The sequence below is a fragment of the Physcomitrium patens genome, chromosome 13 (genome assembly GCF_059467195.1).
Source record: "Physcomitrium patens ecotype Gransden chromosome 13, ASM5946719v1, whole genome shotgun sequence".
In the NCBI taxonomy this organism is placed as follows: Eukaryota; Viridiplantae; Streptophyta; class Bryopsida; order Funariales; family Funariaceae; genus Physcomitrium; species Physcomitrium patens.
Window position 1 is genome coordinate 17,172,155 of NC_143422.1, and position 14,490 is coordinate 17,186,644.

General features: G+C 36.6%; 1 protein-coding gene across 1 annotated transcript; it reads left to right on the plus strand.

The window, feature by feature from the left end:
* Window positions 1-11,683: 11,683 nt before the first annotated feature.
* LOC112290333 (peroxidase 5) lies at window positions 11,684-14,095 on the plus strand. Its single transcript, XM_024536491.3, has 3 exons — window positions 11,684-12,264; window positions 12,498-12,677; window positions 13,053-14,095. Exons 1-3 carry the CDS (start codon window positions 12,010-12,012, stop codon window positions 13,617-13,619), a joined length of 1,002 nt encoding a protein of 333 aa, XP_024392259.1. The 5' UTR covers window positions 11,684-12,009; the 3' UTR covers window positions 13,620-14,095.
* Window positions 14,096-14,490: the final 395 nt, after the last annotated feature.

The following is a 14,490-nucleotide window of genomic DNA, read 5'->3' on the forward strand; positions in this document are numbered from 1 at the left end:
AATTATTTAGACTAGCCACGATATCGAAGATAAGAGAGCATATTACCTCAATTATAGAGCATTATGGAAATTCATGGGAGATTTTTTTACATGCATTAAAAGAAAAATATTTCTTGAAAGACACTGATCATGTTACTAAGAAACTATTTCTAGAATGGATTGAGTGGCCTAATAAGAATTTATAAGCAACAGAGCTACTAAAGGAATTTGAGAGGCAGTAGTCTTAATTATCGAAGGTAGAAAAATTGACATTAGAGTCGAACAAGGTTTAATTATTTCTTGAAGCTGCTGATGGAGAATTATAAGGAAAATTAGAGTTGCTTCTTGAAGACAAAGAAGAAGATAAAAGATTGACAACAAAGTGGAAAAATGTTGAAAATACAGTAGATTTGCTTGTAAAAAGAGAAAGGAGGAAGGATAGGACTAATATTCCAAAAGCAGTACAAGCACCTAAAATTCTAATACATACAATATGACCGACCAGGCCTACTATTTAACCTTCGACATTTTTATCAAAGAAAAGAGACATGGAGATTGAAGAAATTATACGTGGAATGTAAGATCTTCAAATCAAATTGACAAGATTCGAAGAAAATACTTCCACAAATAATTTGAAGAATGTTTCAAAACAAGGGTATGTACAAAGATATATCTGGTGTGATGACGTTTTATATACTAGAAAGGATTGCATTGAATTTAATAATATGGTACAACAAAAAGTTATTTACTGGAAAGATGGAAAGATAGCATTAAAGAATATAGAGGATCTCCTTCAAACCAATTTTGGCAAAGGAGGTATGAGAATATTGGTTTAAGATTACTTAATAGGACATGGAATAGCATCATGAGAGAGTGCAAGTTATGGCGCTAGAGTAGATGATGACTTTGGTGGAAGTATGGGAACTAGTAAATTTTGGACTTTTGCCATTTCTACAATGTAAAAAGGAAAAATACCCAGGAAGCATTATTGAGGACTGCAGCTACAATACGAGGTGCAACAAGTTGAAAAGATCGTGTTGAGTCTCTTTTAGTTCATGCATATATTGCTAAGAGCCAACATGAAGCCTTGATAGAAGAAAAGAGATAAGGAAATTTTGATGATACAAGAGAAGGAAATTCTTCTAAGAGGCAGACTCTAAGAAATGAGGCTCGTGAGGCAATTTCACAAGAATTGCCTATAAAGGATACTTCAGCATTATTGAAAGAAAAAACAAAGGAACCAAAAGATAAGGATAAATCAATTGCTTATAAGTTACTTTCTGATATTGAAGCGGCAACAAATTTAAAAGGGGTGCTAGAAGAACGTATATTAAATGCTAAGTTAGAATTTACATTGAAAGAGATTTTGAAAATTGCAAAGAAGGAGTTTCATGATGTTATCATTAACAGTATTAAGTAAAAGAGGTAATTAATGGACAAAGCTGGAATGAGTCATGCTATTGATGCAAGTTTATATAAAGATGAAAAAGAGGTTGATAATGGTTACAAACAATCAACAAATGAAAAGAATGGATATAATCAACGAGTACATTTTGAAGATTATAGTGATAAGGAAATAGAAGCTTCAAGCCATTATACTCGGAAACATTGGGCAAGGGCAACTACTGAAGTATTGGTGAAAGTAGGAAATATAGAAGAATCAATTATTGCTTTACTCGACCATGGTTCTGAAATAAATCTTATGTCTAAGAAACTTTATTAGAAGCAAAAATGGCCAATTAATATGGAACATGGATGGATAATACGAGCAGCTAATAACACACAAGGCGAATTATATGGAGCTTGTCTAAATGTCAAAATTCGGATTAGAGATGTTGCAATAGAACAATATTTCTTTGTTCAAGATACAACGTCTTATGCATTGATTTTAAGACAACCTTATATTACGGCAGCACGGATGGAAACAAAAATACTTGACGATGGTTCTGCTTATGGAAGGGTATGTAGTGAAGATGGAAGGAAAGTTGTACAATTTTTGATAGTACCTCTTAATCATGAACGGAATCAAGATAGGTTGAGGGAGGAACCATTTCCAAGGATTGTTGAAGGATTTAAGGATTTTGGGGAAGTACCACTCTAAAGCGGGATTATGGAGGTACAAAAGAGGAGGTACTCTCGCAAGATGAAGGTATCTTTGATGCAAGTTTTATTGGTATTTTTGAGAATGGAAATATTATGTATAAGAAAGTTGATGATTTTAAAAGAAAAGAAAGGAAAAGATTATATAGTATTGAAAAGGAATTATGCAAGTTAAGGACATTAGAAGATGATGAGAAGATTTTAGGTATTTATGAAGAAAATGGATTGGAAGATTCTTTAGAATTAATTGCATCTATTGGATTAGGAAATAATGATAAGATTGTGTAAATTCATTCGAGGGAGGTTTATTCTATACTTGAATCTTTTCAAGCACCAGAAGTTATTAAAGGAGACAAAATATAAAACAGTACATAAAAAAATAAAACTTGTTACCGGACCTTTAATAGAAGATTCTAAGAAATAGATGGAAGAAGCATCAAAAGAAGAGAGTTTAAGAGATCCAAAGAAGATTGGACATCAGTTTACAAAGGAGACTTTTGAAGAATTGAAGATTGGATGTGATGGTTCCTTATTTCCAACAAAAATTGAATATTTTAAAAAAATGCTTGTAAAATGAAGTAAATCATTTGCCTTTGGGTCTCGTGAGATAGGATGTGTAGATCCTAATGTTTTTGCTCCTAGAGTTATCTTTACAGTACCTCATGTGCCTTGGAACTTAAGGCCAATTCCTGTGCCGAGGGCTCATTTACCTAAATTGGTGGAATTATTGAAAGAAAAGATGCGAATGAAAATTTTGGAGCCTTCTTTTGCTCCATATTCCAGTCATTGGTTTACGGTGCCTAAGAAAAATGGATCGTTACATTTTATTCAAGATATGCAGCCAATTAATGCAGTAACTATAAGAAATGCAGGTATAGGCATTTAATAGACAAGTTTGTAGAAGAGTTTGTGGGAAGGGCAATTTATTCAATGGATGATTTATATTCAGGTTATGATCAATTTCAACTTGCGCATGGGAGTAGAGATCTAACAATAATGAAAACGTTACTTGGATTACTTAAAATGTGTATTCTTTCTCAGGGTACTACTAACTCAGTTTCACATATGATAAATGGGGTGAACAAGGTATTAAGAGACTTCATTCTTGAAAAAACTATATTCTTTTTAGATGATGTTCCTATCAAGGGATGTAAAGAAGGAAAAAAAGATGAAACTTTAGATGAGAGGGGGTGTTGCAAATATGTTATTGATCATATACAAGATTGTGAAAATATTTTAACTCGACTTGAAGAGGTTCATTTTACACTTTCAAGAAAAAAATCTATATTTGGAGTACAGAAAGTTCTTATTGTTGGGCATTTGTGTGGATTTTATAGGAGAAAGCCAGATCCAAGCAAAGTTGATGCAATTGGAAGGATGAAGTATTCATGTAACTCTTTAACAAAAGTACGCAGGTTTTTAGGAGCTTGTGTATTTTATCATATATGGATTCCTCATTATATTCATGTAGCAGATCCATTGTATGAATTATTATGTAAAGATTATCGATTTAAATGGAAAAAAAAGTATAGGAAAGTAATGTAAAAGCTAAAGATGTTATTGGTGATACCTCCAATTTTAAGAAAAATTCATTATGACTATAATTGACAAGTAATTCTTACTGTGGATACTAATCTTATTACTATTGGATGGGCTCTAGATCAACATGACTCAAGTACAAATAGATTTGTAGTTTGATTTGGAGCTAAAATTTTAAGTATTCATCAACATGCATATTCGCAAGTCAAAAGAGAACTTTAAGGAGTTGTTTCAGCTATGAAAGCTGAAAGGGATTATTTGATTGGTGCAGTAGTAGTAATTGAAACGGATTTCTTGCCATTGCTTAGAATTACTACTAATTGTTCAACGTCGGATATTATAATGTTAAGATGGATTGCTTATATTAAGTCATTAAATCCGAAATTTAATCATGTTGCTGGAAAGGACAATTTAATAGCAGACATGCTATCTCGAGCAAGATATGAAAGAGAAGATGAAATGGTTGAAGACATTGATGATGTTGGGTCAAAATTCTATTCAGTATCAAATCTTAACAAAGAAGACAAGCTATTTCTTGAAGAAAATTATGAAAGAGAATTATCGGATATTGGTCATTACTTGAATACCTTGACTAAGCAAGAAAATTGGTCTACAGAAAAATTTAAACAAATAAGAAAAAAATCATATGGATTTTTGCTTCAAGAAGGATTTTTATGGAAGAGACCAAAGAAAGGAATTGGAATGCCACAAAGAGTGATAGGCAATAAGGAAGAGAAACAAAAATTATTAAAGGAATTTCATGATAGTTTATGGGCAGGACATAGAGGAATTTGGGCTACTTTTGCTAAGCTTAAGGAATGATATTGGTGGAAAAATATGCATCGAGATGTGCTCTTATTTGTAGAATCATGTGAAATTCGTCAAGCGTATTCTAATATACGACATCGAGATGGTCTTTATCCTACATATCATTTAGCTATTCATTTTAAATAGATTGTTGATTTGGTCATTATGCCAATTGGGTTATGGCAAATGAGATATTTGGTCTTCGCTCGTGAAGATTTATCAAATCGAGTAGAAGGAAGAGGATTGAGAACAAAAACTACAAAAGAAATTTGTAGATTTTTGCTTGAAGATGTTATTTGCCGCTACGGATGTGTAAGAAAAATCATCGAAGATCATGGAGAATTAAATACACAAGAAGCTCGTGAATTCTTTGAAAGATGTGGAATTAACTTATCACTGACTACTGCTTATAATCCTGAAAGAAATATAAAAAGTGAATATGGTTACCAACCGATTGTGAAAGCATTAGTTAAAGCTTGTAATGGGAAGGTTAAAGAATGACCATGACTTTTGTCATTTGCATTATAGGCCGATCGAACAACTCATAGCTCAGTAATGAGATATATGCCTATTGAGCTTATGACAAGCCAAAAACCAATTATGCCAATTGAAGAAAAAGTACCTATTTGGAATATTCTACCATGGAAAGATGGATTGACAAGAGAAGAACTTCTAGCTATTAGAATTCAACAATTAGAGCAAAGATGAGAAGATGTGCAAATAGCATTAGAAAGGTTAAAAAGAGCGAGGTTATAAAATAAGACACGATTTGATAAGCAGCATCGATTGAGGCCTAAAACAATTGAAGAAGGTGATTGGATTTTGCTCTATGATAGTAGCTTAGACAATCAACATAGTGCTTTAAGGAAGTTTTCTAAACGATGGTTTGGTCCGTATGTAGTAACAACTATTCATGATAATACAACTTACTTGTTTGGAGAATCAGATGGAACAATGTTAAAAATACCAATTGCAAGGAAGCGAGTAAAAATATTTAAACAAAGATACACAGAAATAAATATAGAAGATCTTGGTGAATATATAGATATTCTTCAATAAGAAGATGAATTTGATATGGATAGCAAAAATGATAAAGAAGATTTGGACAAAGACTTGGAGAACATATTATAAATCAAACAACAGCTGGATTATTTGGTGCATACCAGAAGATGCACAGGTTCAGAAGGGATGGATGTCGTGTTGTAATATGACTATATGGTGAAAATATAAATGAAAAAGATATTATTAATATTTAGTCATCTTAGATGTTAGAAACAATGGCCAATTCCAGTGCCAATATTTAGGGTCAGTTAATGTCACCCCATCAGCATCATCAAACCAAGTACCCTCTGTACCAACGGGACAATCAGGATCATTTTTTAACCCTACATAGAACAAGCCTAGTAGGTATATATCGATGGAGACACTCAATATGTATGATGGAGGTGCAGGATGACCACTCTGTCATTTCCATTGCAGACAGCTTGGTCATTATGTCAGTGAATGTTCCAATCCCAAAAGCCAATGATGATTACGTGCTAGTATGAAGAAATTGCAAGTAGTCGAGGCATACTTATCAGCAATGTAATGCTCTATCCAATTTCAATAATCGGGATCAACAGATCCAAAGCCAAGGAAAAATTGAGGAAATAAATCAAGGTCCTTAAGATTCTCCAATAAATTGGGTGGAATGAGTCCGAGCCATTCTTACCAAGAGTCAGAAAAAGAAAAAATGACCAATTCAATATTTGGGTGAGTCAGATGTGAAGGGCCAATTTGACTCAATTACGGGGACATCCAATCTAGGTCCTAGTATAGGCCTCTTATCCAGTATGAGACCTGACTTGGTTGGGTAACCCAATGAGGTCCCAAATATGGAGGCTTTAGTTCCATTTCAAGTTGTTTCATTCTCTATGCCATTTTGGAGAAAACGTCCTTTCGGTAGGAAGTTCCTCTTAGAGACAGGAATTCTGGGGAAGCACCATCACTTGTTCTAATTTGGAATCCAGGGCGGGAAAAAAGGGGACCACACGAAGTTAAAAGGGAAGAGAGGATAAGGAAAGAGGCATTCAGAGATCAGGATTTTTGAGGTTGGAGAGCTAGCTTCAAGCTCCTTCGAAAGGTGTAGAATTGGATTTCATAGGATTTGGAAGAACTTTGGCAATTGTTGCTGAAAATCAGTGTTTGTATTGGTGAATTGGGTTTTTTTTTTGCAATAAAGTAACGGCTGGTATTCTTGACTATTTTGTGAAATTGGAGAAACTTCTATAGTTGAAACTTAGAGGTGTCTAGAGAATTGAGTATGCCAAGTGCATGCAAAAAGTTGTCATAATCTGACGAAACAATTAGAGGATATTTGACTTTTAGTGTAAAGAGGTATCGAAAGTTAGAAGATTGGGGTTGTTTAGGATTTTTGTAATATCTAGAGATCTATCAGCTGGAGTAAGGTGACTTTTGGCGTGGTAAGTTGAGGACTTCTAGGCGGCGGTCAAGATATATCAGTGTGGATTAACGATATTTTTAAGCAACTTGTAAGTTAGATTGGATTGAAACTTCTTGAACATTTAGAAGGCTTGCAAAGACACTAGTGGTAGAAATTTATAACAATCAGATTATCAGATTGAAAATTACAACATACTGAAGTTCACTGTCTAGAGTTAGGGTTAAAAATAAAATAAAATAAAATAAAAATAAAAATGAAATAATAAAATAAAATAAAATAAAATAAAAAATAAAAAATAACAAATAATAAAAGACTTTGTACTTATAATATCTTGAAGTTATTAAAAATAGTATTTCTAAGTACTTTGTATTGAGATTAAGCTTTTATATTAAAATTCGAAATAGTTTGTATTTAGATGTTTGAAACCCACTAGCGTACTTGGATACTTGCAAACATTGTTTTATCTTCCACAACCAGACGCCCGATGTGTTCTCAAGCAAGATAACAGGTAATACGATATCAATTTTGTACCTTGAGGTCTGATTTCGACCCATGTTGATAATCGGCCCTCTTCGGGTATCAAATTTTGTCTTTTTGAGTTAATTTTTATTAAAATCAACTCCTAATTTCTTCTTATAAATGCTCATATTCTTTATTTTTCTAATCTACTTTATTTTGCCTTATTTAAGGTCCAACAAAGTAAATAGAAGGCCATTTTATAAAAGGCAATATTGGTATTTTTTAGTTTTAATATCCTTTTGACTATTAACTATATTTCTAAGGTAATTTTTTCTAATACTTTGAACTAAGATCTCCTATATTATAATAATTTTTACACTCTTTCACTTATTAGTCATATTACATCACGACAATGTGTCTTGTAAATTGAACACATATTGGGGGTCCTATAGAACATTATCATGTAGCTATTAGTTAGATAGTATACATAGAAGTAAGAATGAAGTTTCTTCATTTTTTTCAACTCTTTTTTTGTGTTTAGTCTTGTTTTAAGAATCTCTAGTTTTCTTATCTTTGGACAATTATTTTCTTAGTTTCTTCAAATATATATATATATATATATATATATATATATTCTCATCTTTATTTGTAAAACATCTCAGTTGATTATTTACATTCTTTGAATTCTTGTCTTCAATAATATATCTCTTAAGTTGTATACATGTCATATGGCCTATAAGACATTATTTTATAGTTATCTAATAGATAATATGTATGGAGGCAATAGTAAGGCTTTCTTTATTTTTATCATTGCCTTGTTTCTATTCTATTTTGATTTAAGTTTTCTTATTCTTTTTGTTTTTAACAATAACTATGTTGATTTCAATTCTCTATCTATCTTTTAATTGTCTACTTTGTCTCTTTTGATAATATAAAAGAATATCATCATTTTTAGAATTTTGTTGTAATTCATGTCTTAAATAACATTTTGTATTAGTTATATTGTCAATTAATAATACAACTAATCTTTTCTATACATGACTACTTCAATTTTGATCTTACTTTATATTATGCTGCTTGCCACTTCGTGCAAGAAATTAAACATGAGATTATTCTCATGGATTGCCTTTGCAATTAGTAGCTCAACTTTTTGCTGTTGTTGCAATATAAACCTGACCTCTCCAAGAACATCTTTATATTCTTATTTATGAATGAATTCTTAAAGTTGATTCAATTCTATATGCTTTTTTTTTAATGATATTGATTGATTATGCTTAAGTTGATGTTGATAAAGTTGGTATTAGATAGTAATAAAGGTGGCCAAGAATATTTTGTCATCCATCCAATAGATTTCGGTTTCTTCTTGTAGTGGCTATCAAGGTGGTTCTTCATTCTATCAAACAGATGCAATCACTCCATGATTGCAATAACTACATCGACATACCTTCATGCTATGCAATTCTACTTCTCATGGTTTATTGAACAAATTATGTATAGAATCCTTCAAGCAACACGTGATAATTGATAATGATAATATTGTATCAAGCAATTATCAAAGACAACAATGCAGTCTAAAGTGCAACCCTTTTCCCAACTGTTTTAAATACTTGGGAACTAAAAAACACTATGTTTTAAATGCATTTTAAAAAACGTTTTAAATACGGATATATGAAACAAACTAACCACTGATGGCGTCCCTAAACATTCATTTTTCCACACAGTCAGCTCGGTCATTTTTCCACTCTCATCCCATTAATAAATCCATCCATGCAGGTTGCGAGGTGCCGATGAGCATCTATCAGAGATGTTAGGGTTGGGGCTCCCCTCTATGTTTATCGCGGAGCCCACTTCAAGAGGATTACCTCGCCGTGTGGCCGTCCACGCTCTGCGATGCGAAGCGTTGTATTGCGCTCCACATGGATCTGCCTCTTTTGCGGAGAGTCGTTCTTGTCTGTGTGCCTTGCGGTGGGTTGTGGAGCAGTGCGTTGAGCTTGGTTTGGCTTGTTGGGTTTGCTGATTGTGTGGAGTTGGTGGCAACCTTGAGCAGTTGCCAATGGCTCCGTATATTATTCATCTCACGGGGATTAGGAACTACTTAAAAACCGCACATTCCGCGTGTCCTCGCATGGTCCTCCCCTACTAACCAAACGTCAACTAATGTGCCACTACCTTATCGACTTCACAGCACGTAGGTTGATATCATACAAGCATCCTTCTCCGATACCTAGAAAAACATGAGAGTCGTCAATGGCGACGCTCGTGAAATCATCAAAAGCTTTCGGAGCATCCCACTTCCTATTCCTCCACTAACCTTCGATTCATCCAGATTCGCTGGATTGAGTTTTGTAGCTCACAGTTCGCATCTACCAGTGCAATGAGAGTCGAGGAATTTCTCTATCTAACCAGATTCACTCCATCTATTTCTTTTACCTGCCAGTTCCAGTTGGATGTCTGACCTGTTCCCGCTGAACATTTTGACGGTACTGGAAAAGGTGAGTGCACTCACACTGTTGCAGAGGCTGCTGAAGGTAACTATCGACGCCGCCTTAGGACATGGTGACATCGTTGTGATGAAAAGCGCTGGCAGGTAGAAGAGGATGTTATTTATTAAACACGAAGATGCAAAAGCAACACGCAAGTATCCTGGAAATAATATGTCACCTATTGGCCAACACGTCTGCTCACAAAAGTCATTACTTCTTTACCTCTCGTCATGCCTGTCCGTTGCCCTTCGCACATTCAAATCGAAAGCGCTGGCAGGTAGAAGAGTAGTAAAATTCCTACACAAGCATTTTGTAATAACTAAAGGATGAGCTGTCCTGTTTGCCAAACTTCCGTTACCAGATGTTTCCACATGAAACGGAGTGTCTATGAATGATTGATGTGAAACTTGCGAGTCCCAACAATGCAGTGCATACTTGCTTAAAATTTAGACTGGTATTCAAAAGTTATTCTCCCACACTGGAAATTCAATGATTATTTTCATGCGAGAAACAGTGGTAAAGGTACTGACTAGGTTGCACTGTTCACTGTACATGTGCCCATGGCACAAAAACGACGAACTAAAAGGTACTGCTAGCATGAAGCCTCTGGGTGTTTTAGACACTCTCAATAATTCTACAACAAGCGACTGCATCGTGTCTCTACTGCCTCGAGTCAATGGATTCCAGGATCTATTAACTATCTGAGTGATTTTCAGTGTGCGTCTACTCTTTTAGGAACGATTTCAAACTCACGAATCAGGGCCAACATCTAAAACACAGGCCCCGCTCTGTCTGAGTGGTGCATTATTTAAAGTATGGATTGCAGACCTGAGGTGATTTGAGGGGCACGTCAGTTTTGCATGAAGAGTACGACTCAGATGTGGGTCCCCAATAATGATCACTTGGTCAAGGGAGTCCCTACCTTATGTAATGAAATCAAGTGTGCAATAAAACAGTTGCGATGGATCAGATTAGCCTCAAAATCGGTGGTGGTAAGTGCTTGATTTGAAACGAATGTGTTTTGTGGGAATGTCTTTGCAGCATCATTAAACAGACTATCAAACCTGTGGCACTCATGTCATGAAAGTTGGGCAATCAGACATGGCTCGAGATTGAAGGAACTAGCTCATACATATGTTATGAATGTTATTTTGATTAGAGCGGGGCATGTTGGGGTGCTTGTATGGTCGACTCGAAAGCGGTGGGGTCATCGTTCATGAAAGTCTTCAAACATCCTGCAGGAGCGTCCAATGACTGGCGACGCTGCGGACAATTGGACTTGACCATGAAGGCGCGTGCTTGTGCTTTTTGACCTCAGATTCTATTATCTATTCGAGAGCAAAAAGAGTCTGCAGGGTGTTATTTTACTGGAAAAGTATGACGTAATGTTGTTAGCTAAGGTGAACTGCACAACATGCTGAAATCGAAGGTACCACAAATCAGCAGAATGAAACAGAATCATTCCCTTAAAGTTCAGAAAGGCAATTTTTTTGTGTCGAAGTTAAGTCGAACGGCAAAAGTTGGTGGTCCTCTGATCTGTTCGACACTCTTGCGTGCTGGCCACACCAAGTTCAATGTGCTGAACTAAATTGGATATTATTCGAATTCGGAGCCATACATGCCTACAGCTAAGCATGTGTGATCCACAGCAAGTTCATAGTGTGTATATGGTCCTGCGACCAACAATCATATCCTGCCTACTCAGCCCCCTTAACAACACCCACTTCGTAAGCGCTTTGGAAACAGGGAAAAGACCACACTTTGCATAAAATATGAAACTTTACACAACGAAATTGATATTGATTAAACTAGTCTTACAAGGCGAAGACATTCAACCAGGAAGACAAGTTTCCGACTTCAAACGCGGTAAAACTACCCACCCCAAACTTTGAAGTCATCCCTCGCTACGCGGGAGTCGCTCGACGCGATCTCGAGCAGGAGGCCGCATCGGATTCCAAGAGTGCAATTTGTACCAGGTATTTAAAGTGAGGTTGTGTGTAGCGCTCTTCTGAACTAGCGCTTGTGAGGCTTTAGGTGGAGAAGGATACACAGGACTGGAAAGGGTGGACAATTACAGGGAACAAGAGCCCTCTGAACTCGTTCAGCAACAAATCTGCAACAACCCCTCCGACTCTTTCGGCGAGTTTCACACATCGATTAGTTTCGCTTGGAGATCGTGGACAACAAAACTGACTTTGAATGTCGGAGGTAAATCCATCCAAGAGGATGCCGAATCATCGGCGGGGTTTGGCAACTGCATTGCTCACAATAGCCTTCGTATTTGTGTGCTTAAGCAGCCAAGCTGAGGCTCAAGGCCTTACAGTCGGGTTTTACGAGAACTCCTGCCCAACGGTTGAAGCAATAATCTGGGAATCAATGCGGAACTCGTACAATCAGGATCCAACAGTTGCGCCCGGCGTATTGCGTCTGTCATTCCATGATTGCTTCGTTCGTGTGAGTTACAATGGAGCCATATAGTTTTTTATTTTTATTTTTATTTTCAAATCCGTAATCTGTGTCCTTCTGTGAAATATAAGCTACTGTGAGCTTTGAATAGCTGAACAGGTTGCAAAACTTCGGAATTAGACCTCGTGATTCTGTGCGGACAGCTGACAAATTCAATGAATTTTGTCGGAACAGGCAGAATGTGGGGTGCCTCTGTTCTTAACATTTGAGTTTGGTTTCAGGGATGTGATGCTTCAGTGCTGTTGGACGGAGAAGAAGCGGAGAAGACGGCGGCAATCAACGTGAATCTACATGGGTTTGAAGCCATCGATGCGGCAAAAGCGGCAGTGGAAGCGGCATGCCCGAACACTGTTTCATGCGCCGACATATTGCAGTTCGCAGCTCGTGACAGTGTGACGCTGGTACGTTAGTGCTAGTCTCTCCACTTTGTGCGCTTGTCACGTTGACAAGCTTGTTATTAAGCGTCTGAAGGGGGAGGAGTTAACGCAGGAGTCAGACTGTCTCTGTTGTGAAGACCGATTCCCACCTTCTAGTCACTCTGACAACAACTCATGGATCAGCAATTCGTGAAAATGGTGGCAAATTAGTTAATTCTTGCAAGTCGTCATACAGAGCTACTCAATCCTCAGCGGGAGAAGTTGCAATATAGTTAGAGAGGATTGCAAGGAACCGTGACTAGGAGCTTGCTATGTACACTTCATATTAGGTTCAGAAGCCCCATATTGTTGATATCGTCGCTGATGAAAGGCTTTCAAAATCTGTTGTTGCAATCGCAGACTGGAGGCGAAGGCTGGGATGTATCCGGTGGAAGGAGAGACTCACTCGTATCAAGCTATGTAGATCCCCCTCTAGGGCTGCCTCTCCAAACCGACACCGTCTCGGAGCTTCTAGCTAATTTCGCGGAGAAGAATCTGAACGCCGCCCACATGGTCGCGTTGTCAGGGGGTCACTCCATCGGTATAGCTCACTGCCAATACGTCACGGATCGTCTCTACGATTATCCCAGCAGCGATACAGGATCCGATCCTACCCTCCCATCCGACATGCAAGCAACGTTAAAGACGGAGTGTCCTAATGCAGCTGCCACCCCGGAACTCAATGTAGACGAGGTCACCCCAGACACCTTCGACTCCCAATACTTTAACAACATTGTCAAGGGCAGGGGGTTGCTTGCTTCTGATCAACGTCTAATGGACGACAAAGCCACCAGTGACGCGGTTTTGGCCAATAACGGACCTGATTTCGGTGGCAATTTCGGAAGGGCTATGGTGGTGATGGCTCGGTACAATGTCCTCACTGGCAACGCCGGTCAGATTCGCACTAATTGCCGACAGGTTAACTAAACCGTATCGCTTATCAGCACCGGAATGCAGACTTGTTGAAATGATCGGTACATATGTGTACAAACAGCTTCAGAGTTTAGCATCATTGTTGGAGGCTCAGCAAGAGCGTCATTCTTGTCATTCACAATAAAAAAGAAAAAAAGAAAACATAACAGAAGCAAAGCAAGGCATCAAGTCTTCGCAAACTCGACGCTGTCTTCAGCGTTTTCTACACTTTCTCCTTCAAAATTCGGCATTGAAACCCTTGTCATAAAGCGTGCTAGGTATTCTATGTCCTGCTGGATGTCCTTTCCATTAAGATGCCCAGAAATAAATGTAGAAGGGAGGACACAATCACAAGATCTCCGCTTGTGTATGCATAAGACCAAAGGGTCTCAATAGAGAAAAGCACACCAGCTTTAGTTTCGGTACCCAGATGAATCATGATATTGCCAATTACGAGATAATGATGTCTGTTACTACTGGCTTTTCGGCTATCATTGTATTTTAGATTTTTGCATGTTACATTTTATTATTATTATTATTGATTTTTTTTTTTTTGTTTTTGGAATTTACTTAATACATCGAAGTGTAAATAATGATTTCATACATATACCAAAATTTCAGCAAATGTAGAAGAAGATGGCAACTTTGATGTTGAATAGTTAGAACTGTGCAGATCTCGTTCATTTGTCCTTGAGAAGATTGTGAACCAAAACTTTTTTAAAATCAAGTTTTGTTTGTAAATAATGATTTTTTCCAATAATATTTTAGATTTTGGTTATATATGTAGAATGACAAATTCATATGATCAAAAGAAGAGTGTTACAGGTTATTTCATTAATATTATGTATTCAACATATTGTTTTACAAGAACTTTCAACATATGACA

What these genes read in the sequence shown, in the direction of transcription:
- LOC112290333 (XM_024536491.3), top strand. Translation starts at nt 12,010, where the DNA reads ATGTCGGAGGTAAATCCATCCAAGAGGATGCCGAATCATCGGCGGGGT. An exon ending in TCCATGATTGCTTCGTTCGT is followed by an intron (nt 12,265 to 12,497) that starts GTGAGTTACAAT and finishes GTTTGGTTTCAG; the next exon opens with GGATGTGATGCTTCAGTGCT. An exon ending in CTCGTGACAGTGTGACGCTG is followed by an intron (nt 12,678 to 13,052) that starts GTACGTTAGTGC and finishes TTGCAATCGCAG; the next exon opens with ACTGGAGGCGAAGGCTGGGA.